Source organism: Sarcophilus harrisii, chromosome 4 (assembly GCF_902635505.1).
Source record: "Sarcophilus harrisii chromosome 4, mSarHar1.11, whole genome shotgun sequence".
Taxonomy (NCBI): domain Eukaryota; kingdom Metazoa; phylum Chordata; class Mammalia; order Dasyuromorphia; family Dasyuridae; genus Sarcophilus; species Sarcophilus harrisii.
Genome location: NC_045429.1, coordinates 166,622,250 through 166,640,294, shown reverse-complemented (window position 1 = coordinate 166,640,294; position 18,045 = coordinate 166,622,250). Strand labels below are relative to the sequence as shown.

The 18,045-nt window shown below is 32.9% G+C and overlaps 1 protein-coding gene across 2 annotated transcripts in view; it reads left to right on the top strand.

Annotated features, from left to right (window-relative positions):
- L3MBTL3 (L3MBTL histone methyl-lysine binding protein 3) overlaps positions 1-18,045 on the top strand; it is a 144,385-nt gene that overhangs the window by 109,861 nt on the left and 16,479 nt on the right. For both annotated transcript variants that reach the window (XM_031964281.1, XM_031964282.1), the window contains one exon: positions 264-422. In XM_031964281.1, coding sequence (XP_031820141.1) covers positions 264-422 — 159 coding nt within the window. The remainder of the gene's footprint in view (positions 1-263; positions 423-18,045) is intronic.

Here is an 18,045-nt window from a genome sequence, read left to right as displayed (position 1 = left end):
GACTTGTCCAGGACAAGTCACACAGCTAGTAAGTGTTAAGTATCTCAGGCTGGATTTGAATCCAAGTCCTGACTTCAGGATTGATGCTCTATCCAATGTGCCATCTAGCTGCATCATTCTTATGGAAAAATTGTTGCCCTTTAGATCAAGAAAAAAACAAAAAGCATTGGCATATAACTTCAAGTATTAGCTTCAAACATTTAAATTAAGAAGATTTAGGATTTAGATTATAACTCCTTTCCATTTGTTTAAAATATCAACAGAAAATGTCCTAGTCCTGAGCACATTGACTCCAAATCATTGATTCAGAATCGATCATCTGGAAAATCTGTGCCAGAGAGAAACATACAGGAGGATATGGAAGGTAAACCTCCTTACAAGAAACCGCTGTTGTGTGATGATAACGAAAAGAAGTCATCTAGGTAATTTTCTTTAATCACTTTAAAAATAATTGGGAATAAGTCTAATTCTTTTACTGTTGATCATCATACTCATCATTTAAAGAATGTAAGATTTTACAAACAGATCTCATGTGTGGTCTTGCATCATTTCATCCAAACTGCAAATATTTGAATGTATTTAGTACTTCTGATACTTTTATATTTCAGATAAATCAAACTTTTTAAATTAAGAATTAAATATGAGAATCTTGCTATAGCATTGGGATTTTTTATGAGCCAGATTTTTGGAAATTATTTTTTTAAAGTTTTGGAGTCTATTAAGTTTGGTTTAGTTTTGTGAGAAAGGTGAGGTTAGGAATGGGAGAATAAAGATTTTTTTTTTATGGAGTCTTTTATTTGAGATACATTTTTGAAGCTCAAATTTAAGTAATATATGAACTAATAATACTGAAATTTCTTCTGTTGGTATTCCTTCTACATAATATGATTTAAAAATCACTAAACCTTCTGGTAAGGCAGGTCCATGTTGGTCCCAATACAAAGAAATTCTTTTTGTCAGAGCTGTGTTCTTCTATCTATCCCAGTACCCTTGTCTCTGAGAGAGGTACACAAGGTTGTGTTGTGGAAGGACATTGTTGTCTTCCTTTTTTATTAACTGAAAAGGTTAATAGAGTGGCCCCCAAATAGTTTTATCTTCCTTTTATGAATATATCTTAGTAAGCACTTAATAAATGCTCATCTGTCTTTTTATTTAATAGTTTATATATCAGTTTAAAATTTCTTGTATCTTGAGAAAAATGACATAAGCTGATTACGTATTCTGTAAAGTAATATTTTCTTGAATTGATATAAAAAAACAACTCCAGTAAAGTTGCCAAGAACTTTAAATTGAATCACAAAGAGTTGGATACCACTGAAACATTGAACAATAAGCAACAACAAATATTTTTCTTCAGGGAATAAGCTCTTCTTCTAGTGTAATGGGACTTGATGAATAATAAATATATCTTCTTATTTAAAATCAACAAACATTAATTTTGTAGACTTCAATCATATGATTCTTAGCTTTTGTCTTAACACATTCAAGAATCTTAATCTTTAATTTGTCCCTTTGGATCATCCTCAATTTCATTATATTTTTCCTGGGGTTTAGTAACTGAAATTAAATGTAGTGACCAGTTTCTTTTATGGCTTCCTTTGTGTGAGGATTCCAACCACCTATGTAGATTATTATACTTCTTACCTATATGTCCTATATAATTTTTGTCAGGTTTTCCCAACAATCTTTTATAGAGGATCTGCCACATGTAATGTCAGGTTTATTCTTGGTCTTTTGATGATTTGGGGATTATCACTTTGCTATTTGGAATGTCTGTCTGATATTGGGTCCTTTGTGTCCTTTTGTTGATAATGCCTTCCTTCTATTGATTATCTCCAGTTTATTCTGCATATGGTTGATTTGTTCATTGGTATTTTGTTTTGTTTTTTAATATTCATTAACCTACTAGCTTCTTGAAGGCAGGGACTTTTTCTTTTAATTCTAGCGCTTAGCAGAGTATCTGGCACATAGCAGGCACTTAAAAATGTGTAATAATTGACCACTATGTAGTATTGAGCAATTTCCCTGATACAGTCCAGCTCCATTTCAATTCTATATCTAGGGGGTTATTCATTTGTAGTCCTTGAATCTAATTAGAGTCTCGATAATAATGCAGTTTTCATCCATTGATGAAGCATAGCAATTATAAGCTCCTGCTATTTTTATTGACACATTTCACATCTCTGTAGCAAAATACAACCTTGAGGCCTCTCATTTATGCATAAAAATGAGATGAGATTCTATTAGATCTCATAAAGATTTCTACAAAGATGTTATAACAGTCATTATTTGTTAATGTATTCTTTGCTAGCATTTAAAAGATTATATGTAGTTTTTATTCTTTTTGAAACTTATTTTGAAATGTCAGTTAAACACATCTTTTAATGTTGTTTAAAAATCCAGCTTTTAATATTATGTGCTTCAAGCATAGATTTCTTACATTTGTATATAATCAAATCTACTGACTTCATCTTCTTAAGTACCACTGCTATTTTACATCAGACCTCAGGTTTACAGCTAGTAGATTATAAATATGATGATTATTGAGAATAAATATTGAGAAAAATTGGTAGAAGTATCAATAGACCTATTCTTCAGAAACCCATTTTGTTGTCTTTTTGGTTTAATATAATAATGATAATTAGAATTTATGTCATGCCCACTGTGTAATAGACACTGTGCTAAGCGCTCTATAAATATTACATAATTTAATCCTCACAACAACCCTAGAAGGTTAAGTAATATTCAATTTTTCAATTGAAGAAATTGAAGGAAACAGAGGTTAAGGCTCTTGTCAGGGTCACACAGATGCTTAAGTGTCTTGAGACTGGTTTTAAACTCAGGTCTTCCTAATTTCAAGATCAATATTCTCTATGCTGTACCATTTAGCTACTTCAGATCTGTTAACCTGATCACACATCAGATTCTATATATAATCCCCCATATACACAGCATTGTACTTTTCATGTACTAGATACCTAATAAATATTTGAATTGAATTAGTTGCTCTCCACTATTTGTTATAAACCCTGTCTGAGTCCATGTAACCTGTTCTTGCCATTTTGTTCCTATCTTTCTTTCTAGCATCTATATCTTTCTATTATCTATCATCTCTGGGTCATTCCCTAATTTTCTAAGCAGATAAAGTATTTTGGGTTTCTCCATGTGGGTCAGTAAATCTGAATGAGTATGCCCTTACTGTAAGGCAATATGTTGGTTATAATCTTTTTATCACTGTCTCAAAATTGGACACCAGTGAATCTACATAATGCTAAGCTTCAAAAGTGCAGAGTTAATATGACCTGGTATATTTTGAAGGCAGTTATATGACTACTTCTTTTCCCAAATTACTTTTAGAAATATGAATTATTTGCCAATTAGTTCTCATTTTTCTGTCAAGCATTCTAGATACTTTAATAAATTATGAAGAAATTCATAATGGCCATTTCTTTCCCTGATTATTTTTCTATTTCCTATGTGTCTTTGTGATGTGATTACTGGGAGAAGGTACCACTGCTGCTTTGGGTGGAGGCTGGACCAGTTTCTTCCTTTAGCTGCCTTTTCCCCATTTTTGGCCCTGTTTTCTTTTTGGAAAGAACACTCTCTTTGTTTATTCATTCACCTATTGGGTTTATATCAGAGAAATATTTAATTCCTAAGAAAAACTTTATCTTTTCAAATTATTTAATTTTCTTATAGGCTTTTTTATTGGGAGGAAGAATCTACATACCCTATTGTGGGATAATATACTAATTAGCATTCAAGTAGAACTTAATAATTTTCGTAATATTTTCATGTTATTTTATTTGATCTTCATTTAAGGAAAGCAAACAGATAAATTATCTCCATTTTTTAGATGAGAAAATTTGGAGACAAAAGGAGGTAAAATAATTTGCCTAAAGTTACTAACGTAGGATAGAAGGATTTCCAGCACAGGATCATCCTCCCTTTCTCATGGAACACCCTTGTGTCTGTTCTATGGGGGGAAAGTGCTATGTGATCCTTTGATCTCCTCCCTTATAGTGGTTTCCTTTTGGGGGCAACAGTTGGGGTTAAGTGACTTGCACAGAATCCCATAACTTTTTAGTGTCTGAGTCTGGATTTGAACTTAGATCCTCCTGATTCCAGGGACAGTGCTCTCATAATGGTTTTCCATTTCCTATCCTTTTGTATTAATCTTATCTAGCTTTTCATTCTCTAGGGACTTTAATTTTCTACTTTGTAATTTGCTACTATGTACCTATAGTTGATTTTACTTTTTACTTTACCAGACTTGAAACAGTATTAAATTGTATATTTCTTCTTCTTCAAACATAGTCAAACCTAATAATATCTAACACCCTTTGATACTGAGTTTTCTGTTGAAGAACCTAAACAGTATAAAAATTTCATGTAATAAAAGGATTGTTGAAGCTTTCTACTTAATTAAAAAGCAATTAAATTATGTGAAATTTAGAGATCATCAACAATTTTAATTCTTTAAAGTAACCAAAATATTTGATAGAAAAATGAGAACTAATTGATAAATAATTTATGTCTCTACAAGTAATTTGAAAAAAGAACAATCAAAAAATAGTTACACAATAACCTTCAAAAAATCAGCCTTTATTAAACTGTGTGTATTCTTTGATACAATATTACTGCTACATCTATATTCCAGATACATTTTTTAAAAAAGAGGAACAGGACGTATATGTGTCAAAAGATTTAGAGCAACTCTTTTTGTGGTGACAAAGAATTGGAAACTGAGTGTCTGTGATGTAAGGAATGACTGAACAAGTGGTATATGAATATGAAGAAATGCTATTATTCTGTAAGTAATTATGAAGTGATTTCAGAAAACATAGGAAGACTTTTATGAAGTGATGCAGAGTAAAATCAGAAGAACTTACAGAATAACAATACTGTAAAAGCAAACAATTTTGAAAGACTTAGGAACTCTGATCACCTCATGATAAAATATGCTGTCCTCAGACAAATAGGGAAATAGTGAATTCAGCGTATTGATTGAGATTTAACTTTTTTTTTTAGATTTGACCAATTCAGGAATTTGCTTGCTTGATTATACAATTTAGAAATTTGGGATTTTGGTTTGTTTGGTTTTTTGTTCTTTTTGTTGTATTTTGTTTGTTTGCCTTCATAGTAGAGATAAGAGAAGGGAAGAAGATAGATCTTTATGAAAATTTTTTTTAAATTTTAATTTAATATTTTGTAAACTTTTTTAAATATTAGGCTTTCTTGAATACTGTTGATAAGCTGATCCAAAACATCAATTGATATATTTAATAAGAAGTAAATACTATCAGTTGTGTAATGATGTACAGGGCTAAGAAGAAATGGATAATCATGGGCCACTGTTTTGTTTTGGGTTTTTTTTAAGTAGGAAAATAGAACTTGGCAACTATTTAGACTTGCCCTGCATATGGGAAGCAAAATTCCCATACCTACTCTACAGTCTTTCATTTATCTAGTTAATGAACAATATGCATCAATTGTCACTGCTCTGTAATGTCACTACCCAGTGGGCTGACAACACCTTATAGAATTGCCTTGCAACAATCTGATAACAATTTTAAATCTTGTCCATTCTGCTAGATGCAGACATATCTTCATTCCTAACACAAGCATCCTTTCCTAACTGCCCCCTTGGACTATTGCATAGTTGACTATATATTTATCTGCCATTATCTCTATCTTCATAGTCTTTTAGTTATCTTCCCAGTGCATTACTATCTGTTTCACTCTGCTACTCAGAAACCTTCAGTTAACTCCCTATTGTTTTCCAAATAATGAATAAATGCCTCATCCTAGTATTTCAGACTATCCATAGTCTGCTTCCAACTTAGATTTTCAATCTTATTCTTCACTGTTTCCTATTTTACTTAGTTTTCGTTTCAGTTGAGTTGGCCTGGCTTATCTGTCCCACTCATTTGGTAGGTACCTGTCCAAGATGACTATGACAGACCCAGAACTTAACCCCCTACTCTGCAACTCCCAGTCTGAAAGTGTATATTCTTGGTCTCTTTTGAATGGACATAGACCTCATTGAGGAGGCCCTGGCCTGTTCTAAGTACACGATCACCAACCAATAGGATTATCTGGAGGTACTCTCATCTAGGCATCCTTATCCCTATTGGGCCTTAAACTAGGTATTATGTGAGACAGAGCATAAATTGCCATTATCTTTGTGGCCTTTTTGCTTGTGCTCCTCATGAGCATTGCAAATCACTATGACAAGTGTCAGATGAAATGGCATTTCTTTTTTGCCTATAGATACATGAAAAAAATAAGTTGTGCCAACTCCTTTATTATTTGTCTTTTTAAGGAAATCTGGAAGTGCTTCTTTTTTCCACATTAAATTTTCTTTTGAAATTTTTAATTTAATAATCAACAAATAGAACTATTTTAAATGTACTTATAATTACTAACGTTTTAGTGTGATCTGAAGCTTGTGAAGGACCTTACATATATTATTTCTTTTGACTTCACTATAACCCTTTGAAGTGAATGCTGTTATCCCTATTTTGCAGAGGAGGAAGCTGAGGCAGACAGAGGTCAAGTTTAAATATGAATTTGAATTCAGTCTTCCTGAACTTCAGTTTCAGCACTACCCACTATACCAAGCTACAAAAAAAAGACTGTTTGAGAAACTGTAAACTAATGTTACATGTGGAGTTTTAAAGCATGTATTAAATTTAACAAGGAGGTAACAGAATTTTTCTATGAGCTGTTTTTCCATTCAGCTGAAATGTCTTTATAGCTTCTTGTTTCATTTGTAGTGAAAATGTCAGTATTCACATGGTTTTATTCCTCCAGTCTCTAGTAGTTATTACTGGACAAAAATTTCATTATTAAAGGACCAACAGTTTAATTTTTATGAAAATGAATTTTGATGAAACCTGTTATCCTTAATATCTTCTATTTTTCTACCAGTATCATGATGGAATTACAAGGGTCACATACCATCTGTGGTTTTTATTATTTCATGAGTTATTATAGCCAAAAAATTAAACACCTTCAAGGCCAGCCTTCTCTTGATGAGCACTTTCCACATTTAGTTAAGATGGCCCTTAAAGATACCACTGGAACAACAGGGTGTGTGCTGTTCAGGAACTCAGTTATTTTCATTCTACATTGAACACCATGGTGTTTTTTTGAAGAGCCTTGCACATAGTAGCAAGGCTTTTTAGCTTCACTTTGTTGAAATGCACAAAAGGAAGTGAACTTTTGTAATAATAGGGACATATAAGTGCTTACTAAAAACTATTAGACTAGGAAGAGAGCTGAATTTGGTGAAAGACGGCTTGAATGATAACATCAGCTCTATCATATAGCACCTCTGTAAACTAGGGTAGTCTAAATGTTAACTATTTTTATAATTACTTTGGATGGCTATGACACCTCCTTTTTCCTCGCTGAATCTCAGTTTACTCATCTATAAAAGAAAAGAGGTGGATTAGCAAACTTCCAAAGTCTTTTCAGGCTCTAAATCTATAAACTGTAGAACTCATTTGAAATTAATGGATTAAAGTACATCTTAATTTGGGAGACATTCTCTTATCCTTGGTCATATAAGATCACTCTAAGAAGTTTGCTAAAAAACAATTTGTCTATAACAAAAATGAATTAATTTATTACTTTTGAACTATATCTTTGTTATTATCAAATAATGATGAGTAAAATCCTTAAATATTGCATCTGTTAAAATTCTGAATCAAGTGGATACATTTTGTGTAGTGTCTATAATCTCAATTTGAGTTAAATACTCCCAGCTCTGGTGCCACCTGCTGTAATACTAAAGCAACCTTTCAAAGTAAAGAGGGGAGAAGCATGGATTATTGTTAATATGTCTGTAAAGTTGTTGGAACATTGGAGCAGATATCTTTTTTTATGCCATTAATTTTATGCTCAAGAGACTCTTAAATATTAGAAAAGCAATAACATCTGTCTCTTTAAAACAAATGTTTTGTTCTCATTGCTCTAGCCTTCTTATGAAAGATACATCTGTAGCCTAAATTTTATTTAATATGTTTTTCTAATTAGCTTACAAGGTTGATTAATTATTAGTGAACCTTGAAGATTTTCTTTGTATCTTGTTAATATTTTGTATATTTTATACTTCACTAACAAATTGGGTATTAATAAGCAAGCTTAATAATTTTGTAATTGTCAACATCATAAAGCAATTTTTGACCAGATGCTACAGAAAATTTTTCATAATTTTATGATGCCTTCTAGCTCTGCAATTCTGTTATCTTGTGAATCTAATGTTTTAAAACCATAAACATTTTGCAATTAACAAAACTCTTCTTATATTTCATCTTAAAAAAAGTTCATTTTTAAAACATTCTTTGAACAGTAACCATGGAAATGAAATTCAAAACTCATTGGCTACAATTCCTACTTCCTTCCTATCCCTTTCTCCTTTCGATTTTCCTGTAAATTACTTTTGTTCTAAAATGAAGGGATTTAAAAATGAGAATAACCAAATTGCTGATAGACAGAACAAGGATTCCTTGTAACCCCCATTCCCTAAACTAGTACTTTTTTTCTAGCCCTCATTCATAGGCAATGTGTCTTTCAGTTAATTACTCATTTGGTTATGTTTCAGTTCTGAAGTGGCTTCAACAAATCCAAACCAGGTTGTTGTGACAGGAAGGGGAAAGATAATATTCAGCCACATCCCCAGCCAAAATAAAATTTTTGAAAACAACTCCTGAGTTAGCCATTTGTATCTAAGATATGAAAGGAAATACTGGTGGTTAGAGGGACGTGCACCTGAGTTCAAGGCTGCTTCTGCAACTTCAGCACTTTTGTTTTTTAGCTCACATGCCTCTGAACTTTGATACCTATCCATCTTGGTGACATTTTTGGTACCAGCTAGTTGGGTTTTGAAAAAAATAATCCAGGGAGATTGTGAAGACCTCACAAAATAAAGACCATGTAGCCAAAAATAATAATCTTGAGGAAGAAAATAAGGAGACATCTTTAAAAAAAAAAAAAAGTGACTACTGTTTATTTTTTTTAAAAGACCACTATTTTATTTTAAAGACAACTATTTTTTAAAAGGCACATATTAAACATAGAAAGAAGGGCACATAGACAAGAATGAATATAAATCAAAGGTTCTCAAATGAATCAGTGTCTTCCCCAAACAGAAGTTTCTGGGGGTACTTCACCATCCTTAGAGAATCCCCTTCTCATCCTGCATTCCATTCTAGGTTTCCTTCATCCTTCATCCTCCATCCTCCATCATGGTGTCAAAATGTTTGGTGAGCATACATCTCTCTCAATTATACCTCACCTGATAGTTACTATTAAAATATCAGTGAATGGAGTTATTTCTGCTAAATCTTCCAAAGAATCTAGAATAATCTACAAAGCAGCATGTTATACTGTTAAGTTGAAATGCTTTTTCATAATCAACAAACAGCAAGCACAATGGGAAAACGTTTTTTCTTCATCTTGGGGTCAATTGTGAAATGATAAGAGTTGTGGTTATTGTTGAATATCTTGTGAGAAAGCCTGCTTTTCTTTTACTAATATCTTCATTGAGGATGCCCTCATTGTGTGTGTAATTGACTCATAAAGATTTTGAATTAGTGGGTGAATAGACTTTTTAGGTAATATCTGAATTCACATATAGCTAGTTGTGTGGTCTTAGGCAAGTAACTTAACCATTCTGTTTGTCTCATTTTCCTCATTTGTAAAAGGAAGATAACAATAGGACTCATCTCCCAGGATTGTTGTAAAGATTAATCAAGATAGTAATTTATTGATAGTAATTAAATGAGATAGTAAAGCACTTAGTATAGGGCCATAATTGTTCTTATATAAGTCATTAATCATTGATGTTCTTTAGACTGCTTTTTAGGTATTAATAAAGGCTGAATTTTTTTCCCCAGTAAATTTGGTGTATTCCTCTTGGTAAATCAGTTCCTTAGTACCTTCATTATTTTATCACCTCTAAGCCATATATCCTCTGTATAGTCTTGGATCTAGTACAATTGCTTTTCCCATCTTAATTCTCCTTAGTGCCATTTTTAATTCTATAAGCAGAGAAATGAATGCCAAGGACTTATAAACCTAGTATTAGGAATGTTTGAGGGGTGTGTTTATGTGTGTGTATGCATATGTGTGTGTATTTGTGAATCCAAAATCTTTTTCTTTTTTATTTTAACCATTTAACTTTATGTTACAATTATTCTGTAATTCATTTCCCCTATTGAATCTTTTCTTAACAATGCAACAGTGACAGCATCTAAGCAAAGCCAGTTTACAGAGCAATCACATACTATAGAGTATAACCCATTTCTCTTTTAAAGTCACAGGGTCAAATTTCCAGAGCTGCAAGGGACCTCAAAGGTAATCTAGCCCAACCCTCTGCAATAACAGATGAAGAAACAATACTGACAGGAAGGAGGAGTGTTTCATCATCAATTTTCCAGGACCAAGATTGTCCTTTATATAGTATCTCTTAAATTTTGTTCCATTTGAAGATGAGATTTCCCATGTTAGGAAAGGCAGAAGTAAATAGTAATTTTGAATTTTCTCATTTGTTAACATTTGTTCCCAAGTAGTAGGGACTTATTTCTTAATGATTTTCTAATTGTTTGAAATATACATTTATTATTATTAACAATAAAAACATATAAACAACATAAACAATACCAATTGCACCTGTAGTTCTGCCTGATTTCAATGCCCTGGAACAAGATACTCACTCTGTGGTATCTTTTGAACCCCCCCAAAACTCCACCCACTCCTTTCCAGCTACCTTTTGTATGTTGTCTTCGATTGTAAGCTCCTTGAGGACAGGAAACATAGGATTTCATTATGATTTAGTATTGTTTCAGTTACTTTAGTAACCTAAAATGTATGTATATTGTTATTTTTGTTCTTCACAATGCATCTTCTTAAAATAGTAGTTATTTGAGAGCAGCTAGGTAGTGCAGTGGATTGAGTATTGGCCCTGGAGTCAAGAAGATCTGGATTCTAATGTGGCCTCAGACACTTACTTAACACTTCCTAACTATATGACTATGGTCAGGTCACTTAACCCCAGTTGCTTTACAGACACACATACACATGCACACACAAAACAAACAAAAACAAAAGATAGTAGGTGCTTGTTTTTCTGAATTCTTCATATTTATTGTTTCTTAAAGGCATAGTCACATTCTATTACATTTTGTTATTCAGTTGTTTTTCAGTAACTTCTGACTCTTTATATCCCTATTTGGAATTTTCTGGACAGAGACACTGGAATGGCTTGCTAATTATTACATTCATCAGCTCATTTAACAGGGGAGAAAATTGAGTCCAACAGTTAAATGACTTGCTCAAAGTCACACAGCTAATGTCTGAGGCTGATTATAAACTCAGGAATGAATCTTTCTGACTCTAGACCTGCCACTCTGGTTTACTTTAGTTTCTTCATCTGCAAAATGAGCTAGAGAATGAAATGGCAAACTACTCCATTATCATTGCCCAAAAAAACTACAAATGGGATAAGGAAGAGTTAGACCCTCACCAACAAAATTGAAAATTTTAAAAGCACTGTATTGTTGATAGAATTAAAATTCAATATTTAATAAATATTCAATAAACTTTTGTTAAATGTCTACCATGTACTAGGCAGTGTACTAAGTGCTGGGGATATAGTTAAGAAAAAGACTATCCCTGCCCTCAAGGAGCTTACAATCTAGTAGGGTAAGATAGCATACAAAAGGTAATTGGAAAGAATTGGTGGGAGGTATTGGGGGGGGGGGGTAGCGGTTCAAGATACCAGGAAGGTAGGATCTTGTTCTAGGGCATTAAAACCAGGCAGAACTGCAAATGCCATTGGCACTCTTTATGTTGCTCTAAATAATAAATGTGAGTTTCAAACAATTAGAAAATCAAGTAAGAAACAAGTCCCCCCCCTTTCGGAAACAAATAGTACAATGCTAACAAATGAGAAAAATCAAAACTATTATTTGCTTCTTCCTTTTCTAACATAGGAAATTTCATCTTCAAATGGAACATAATTTAAGAGAAAGTTCAAATCCAAGGTAAGGGAATATTAACAGAAAACTCTAAATGAATTTAAAAACTCTAGGCCAAAAATAATATAACAACTTTCAGATAAGCTCATAGTATCACTGTCAGTGAGTGTGGAGAAAAAGTTTGGAATTGGAGAGAGTCCAGAAAACCAAAGACATAGTTTTCAAAAAGGGAAAAATGTTAGATACTGTCAATTTCAAGGCACTTAATGTATCACATAGGACATACAACATAGTTGAGGGAAATGAGGCCTATGGAGCTTAAAAGATTTACCAGACTCCCTAGGTGAAAAGTGCCATAAGTAGAAGTTGAATTGATCCTAGAACTGGTATTCTTTTGACCATACTACACTGATTATCATAGTTTTAGCTCTTTCATCTTTGAAATCGGGCTTTTGAAACAGGGAAACCAATTAGGAAGCTTTTTACAGTCCAGTGGAAAGCCAATAGAAAGGCTAGAGTGGTGGAGAGATTTTCTGCAAGTAGAATCAATAACACGTGATAATTGATGGGCTTTTGTGTGGTGAGAGAGAAAGTGAAGAATTCAGGTTGCCAACCTTGGGGAGAGTTTGGAGGGGAAAGATTGTGTTTTGGATATATTATGTTTGTACCTGGCATCCAGTAGTTGCTTAATAAATGCTTGTTGATTAATATACCACAGAATATAAGATTTGTAATGTCTAATAGGCAGTTGATAATGCAGGATGATAGCTCAAGAAATGAACCAATGTTGGTTGTATAGATTAAAATTCATCTACAAAAAAGTGGTAATTATGTCTATGGTAGCTGATGAGTTCATTAAAAGAAAAAGTAAAGAGCAAAGAGTCCAGGACAGAGCACTTTGATAGAGCAGAGGAATGCTATAGACATAGTATATATTTATTACAGCAAAGTACTTTACCATGTCTCATGTTATCCTAGTGGAAAAGAAAGATGTGGATTAGTTGAAAAAACAGTTAGTGTGTTTGTATTAAGTTGAATAAACATAACAAAAAACTAACAATCAATGGATCCATCTCAAACTAAAGGGGAGGTCACTGGCATTAGTTACACTATACTGTGTGATGCACAGGACAACTAAAAATTGCATTAAATGCTTCATTTGAATTGTAGCTTCTCTAAAGAACAGCTAGGATGGGGAGGGCTGGGGAAGCTTTGTGAAATTTGAGATAGGATGAAATTCAAGCTGTTTATGTGGAGAAGAGAATACTTGGGAGGGGAATATGACAGTAACCTTTAAATATTTGAAGTATTATGTGGAGAAGATAGACTTTTTCTTTGTTGCTAGTTGGTTAGAATTTGTAATAGCATAAATCCTGTAAATAAAAGGCTATTAAATAAAAAAAAAAAATTAAAAAAAAAAAAAAAGAATTTGTAATAGCAGGTTTGGGCACAATATAAAAACATTCTGCTAGTTTCTATTTAGGAAAAGAATAGGCTCTCATTTGATGTCTTGAGTTCCCATCTCTAGACATGGTTGAATGGAAACCAAAAAGCTTGCTTGGGAATATTCCACATAATGGGATAATGGGACCTTAGACTTGATGGTCTAAAGTTATTTCAAACACTAAGATTACAAAAGGTGCTAGTGTCTCCTTATTATGCCAAATTATCAGTTATTGATTGCACAGCCTTGAATAAATTACTTAGTTTCTCTGGGCCTCTATTTCCTTTCCTTGAAAATGAAATAACCAAGAGAGATTTTGAAAATCCCCTCCAGCTCCAAATCTATAAACCTATTATCATCAATACATCTTTGATTATGAGACAAAATTCCCTTCCCTACCTTTTTTCTTTGGTCCCAAGAGTTTACAATCAGACTGTAGCTTTTTGGGTATTACTTTCAAGTGAACAATAAATGAGGCCAGAGAATTACAATTTATGTAGCAAAAAGCCAAAGTACTTAAATTTACTGCTATAATGTTTGTTTCACTAATATTTACCCAAATGCATAATTAGGACATGGCAGTAAGACATCCAGAATATAATGCATAATTATAAAAGATAAAGAGAATTATAGGTCAGTGAAGCAATATAACTCTGTAAAGATCTCTTATCCCTTGTTTGGATTTCAGTATCCTTTAATTAGATGCTACTAATATTTTTTAGTAAGAAAGTTTTATTTAGCTAAAATTGTGTGTTACAGTTCCTGCTGAGGAAGTGTCAAAATAAATCGAGCCTTTAGAGGGGAAGTTATTTAAAAGACCTGAAATCCCAAGAGGGAAACTGATTTTTAGTGCATGCAGAAAGCAGGGCTCCTTATTTATGGCGATAGGTATGTCTTCTCTGCTGAGATAGAGATGGTAGTTTTCATTGTTAACACAATTAAACAGCAGCATCAGTGCTACCGTGAATTTGTAAGTACTTTACATTCTTAAGTATGATTCTTCACAATAACAAATATTGTAGTATCAGTCTGAGTATATTAGATTTTGATTTAGAGCAGCCTTCAACCAATGAAATATGCAGAAAGGAAAAAAACACTCTAGATATCCATATTTTTTTTACTTAGAGAAAAATGCATTATGACAGGTTTTTGAAAGTGTTTTATATCTATATATCTTTTTTATAATTGTAAGTACATATAAAACAATAAAAATGTATATGTGGTGATTTATAGTTTGTGCAGTACTTTCTTATATGTTAACTTGTTTAGATTTTTGAAGGGATTTAGGGAGGAAGGAGTGTTATTAGACTTTCCTACATTAATTGATTCACCCTCAGTCATAGACCTAGTAAGTACAGAATAAAATTTGAAGCCATGCCATCCTTCCATCCACTATGCTATTCTGTATTTATACTCATTACTTATTTAAAAAAAAAACTAAGAGAAAAACCTTTAATTGGGGGTAAAATCTCAGTGAAAGATTTCTAGAAAAACTTGAAAAAGGCACAGGATATGAAAGCATGTATGCTACCATGAATTTGTATCTATACCAGTGAAGGGCATCTTTGCTAATAAAAATTATAATTCAAAGTTTCAGAGATATCTATGTAAAATTTTGTAAATATATACACATACCAACACAATATATATTTGTGTATATAGATGTGTAAATATAGATGTAGATGTAAATGTAGATAGATGTCTGTCTATTTAAAATGAAACATTTTATCCAAATGGTCCTGGGATACAGCACAAAATAATTTAAAATAAACTTGAGTTAAAACATGAGTAAAAATTTAAATATTCTGTGATGAAAAATCATGAAGTATTATACCTAAAAATGTCAACTATCATTTTGCTTCTTTTTTGGACTAGAATAAACATGCAGAAAGTTTGAGAGACACTTTTTTCTTTTTTTTCCTTGCCTGTAAAATGTTCATATAGGTTTCAGTTATGATATGGTAAAATACTTGGTTGCTATCTAAAGCAGTCGGAGAGATTTTTGTGTTTAACCTATCATTTAGATTTTGAACAAACATTACCCCACTTAAAGCAGAACTGTGTTGATACTTTGGGAAAGTACTTAGGTCTTCCTTACATTTTCTACTGAAAAATATGTGTCATCATAATGGGAGAAAATTACATAAAGGGATTATGAAGGTAGATGACAATTCAGCAGGTGCCAAGGAAATATATCAGCTCTTCCAACAGTTGGCTATAGTGCTCAAGGTATTTAAAGAAAGAATGTGTAACTTGTGTATTTTTGAGAACATTGGCCCATACAGATACATGTTTGTGGAGACTGTTTAGCAGGACAGAGTGAAAGTGAGAGTGGTTTGTGTCTTTTCTATGTTTGCTGTGTAATTATGCTCACCTTCAAACTCCTCCAGAAATGCCAAGAAAAACGTATGGGCCTTGAGATCCTTGGGCATGGGGTTTATGTTGGTTATATTCATTCATCACATGGGAACAGTTACATTTACACTGTGGTATCTGGTTTGATGAATACCTGTTGGGGTCATTGGAGGCTGCTTCCTGGATAAAACATGATAGAATTCATCCTTGATGATCACTCTTATTTGCACAACTCAGCATGTTCAAAACAAAATTCATTATCAGTATTCTCCTATTCCAGCCTTCTTCCAAACTTCCTTATTTCAGTCAGTAAGACAACCATCTTTGTATAGTTTATAATCTTGGAGTTTCCCTTAATTCACATTATGTATCTAGTTGGTTATTAAGTATTTCATTCTATCTCCACAATATCTTTTCTCCTCTTTTCCCTCTCTACGTATCCTGACACCATTCTACTCCTAATCTTCATTATTTCTTCCTTGGAGATATGACAGTAGCTTCTTTAATTGATCTACCTGTCTCTTGTCTTCTCTGTTCTTCAGTCTCGTTTTTCACATTACTACTAAGGAGATCTTTCTGAAGCAGAGTGCTATAACTCTGTGATAACTCCCCTGCTCAGCAGACTCCAGTAATTCCTTATTATCTCTAGAATTAAATGCAAATATATTTACTCCCTACTCTTTCCAACCAGAGAATGGGGGGAGGGGACCAAGGGATAAAGGTGCATGAATCCTTTATAAGTCATTGAGATCTATAGAAAACTCTGAGACATCAAAACTAATTATTAGATCTACTAAAAAAAGTAAATTTTGTCTTTTTTCTGGAAAAAATCTAATTAGAGCAACAAAATGTCTGGAAGAAGGAAAGGGGGCCCGAATAGTCCATTCTTTAGTCAATTAAACCTAAATAATTAATAAATTAATTGCTTATCTTTAATCAATTGCCAAAATAAAGAGAACCAGGAATATCCTACCAAAAGTCCACTTTTTTTTTCAACCTAACTCTTCAAAAGGCTGAATAATTATTAAAATATGGAATATATTCATCTTGAATTTTTGAATCTCTGAAATATTTAGTAATAGCACAAGATAACATGACATGTTCAGTTTTTTTTTTTCAAATAAGGCAATAATGCAAAATAAATCTGGAAAAGTAAGCTAGAACTGGACGGTAGAGGGCCTTAAATATTAATCAGAACAGTATATATTTTATCCTAGAGACAGTAAGGATCTAGTGGAGGTTTTTCTGCAGGAAAATTAAATTAAGATTATTTTTGCAATTATGTTGAGGCTAGACGGTAGAAAGGAAGGACTAGAAGAAAAACCAACTTGGAGGACATTAGAATTGTCTAGCAAGAGATAAAAACTGCCTGAACTAGGATGGTGATTATGTAACTGAGAAGAAGAAAACAGATCTGAAAGAGTTGTGGAGCTAGAATTCACAAATCCTGGCCACTGATAGGATATGGGAGGTAAAGAAGAGGGAATGATTAGGAGTTGCTCAGAAATTGCAGGTATGGTAGGCTGAGAGGCTAGTGAACCTTTCAACACATGCGGAAGTAGAGGATATCTAGATATAGACAGCTAGTAGCATTTTGTAAAGCCAAATTACAATTCAAGAGGAAAGGCTGGCTATATGGATTCAGAAGTCATCTCCATAGAGATAATCATTAAAGTCTTAGAAATGAGATCTCAAAATTAGAGAGGAAAGAAAAGATGGGACAGGACAAATTTGGGGGACGCTCACAATTAGGTGGCAGCAGATGACTGCTGAGAAAGAATCAACAACAGAGATTGAGAAAGAACTTCCAGATCAGGTAGGAGACAACGATAATTGTATCACAACAATCAAAAGAAAAGAGACAATCCAAGAAAGGCATTGGTCCGAATAAAGACTAAGAACAGGCTATTATCATATTAACAGTTAAAGAAATCATAGGTCATTTTGGAGAGAAAATTCTTCTCTAAGGGTTCTAAACCAGACCTCTGTGGTTTGAGAAATGAATAAGGTAAGGAAGTAGGGTATAGAAATCCCTGATTAACTGTAGGATCCAAATTGTAAAAGCATAAAAGTAAGGCTAGACCAAGGACTATAGACTGTGAAATATTGGAAATATTGGAGGTGTCAGTGTGGATAAAATTGAAGTTGAGGAAGAGTGAGTCAAAGAGAGAGAAAAGAATAAGAGGTTATGATTGGGAATTTAAGGGCTCAAGGAAACAATGCTGTTAAGATCTGAAGAGTGACTACACCTGTGGGTAA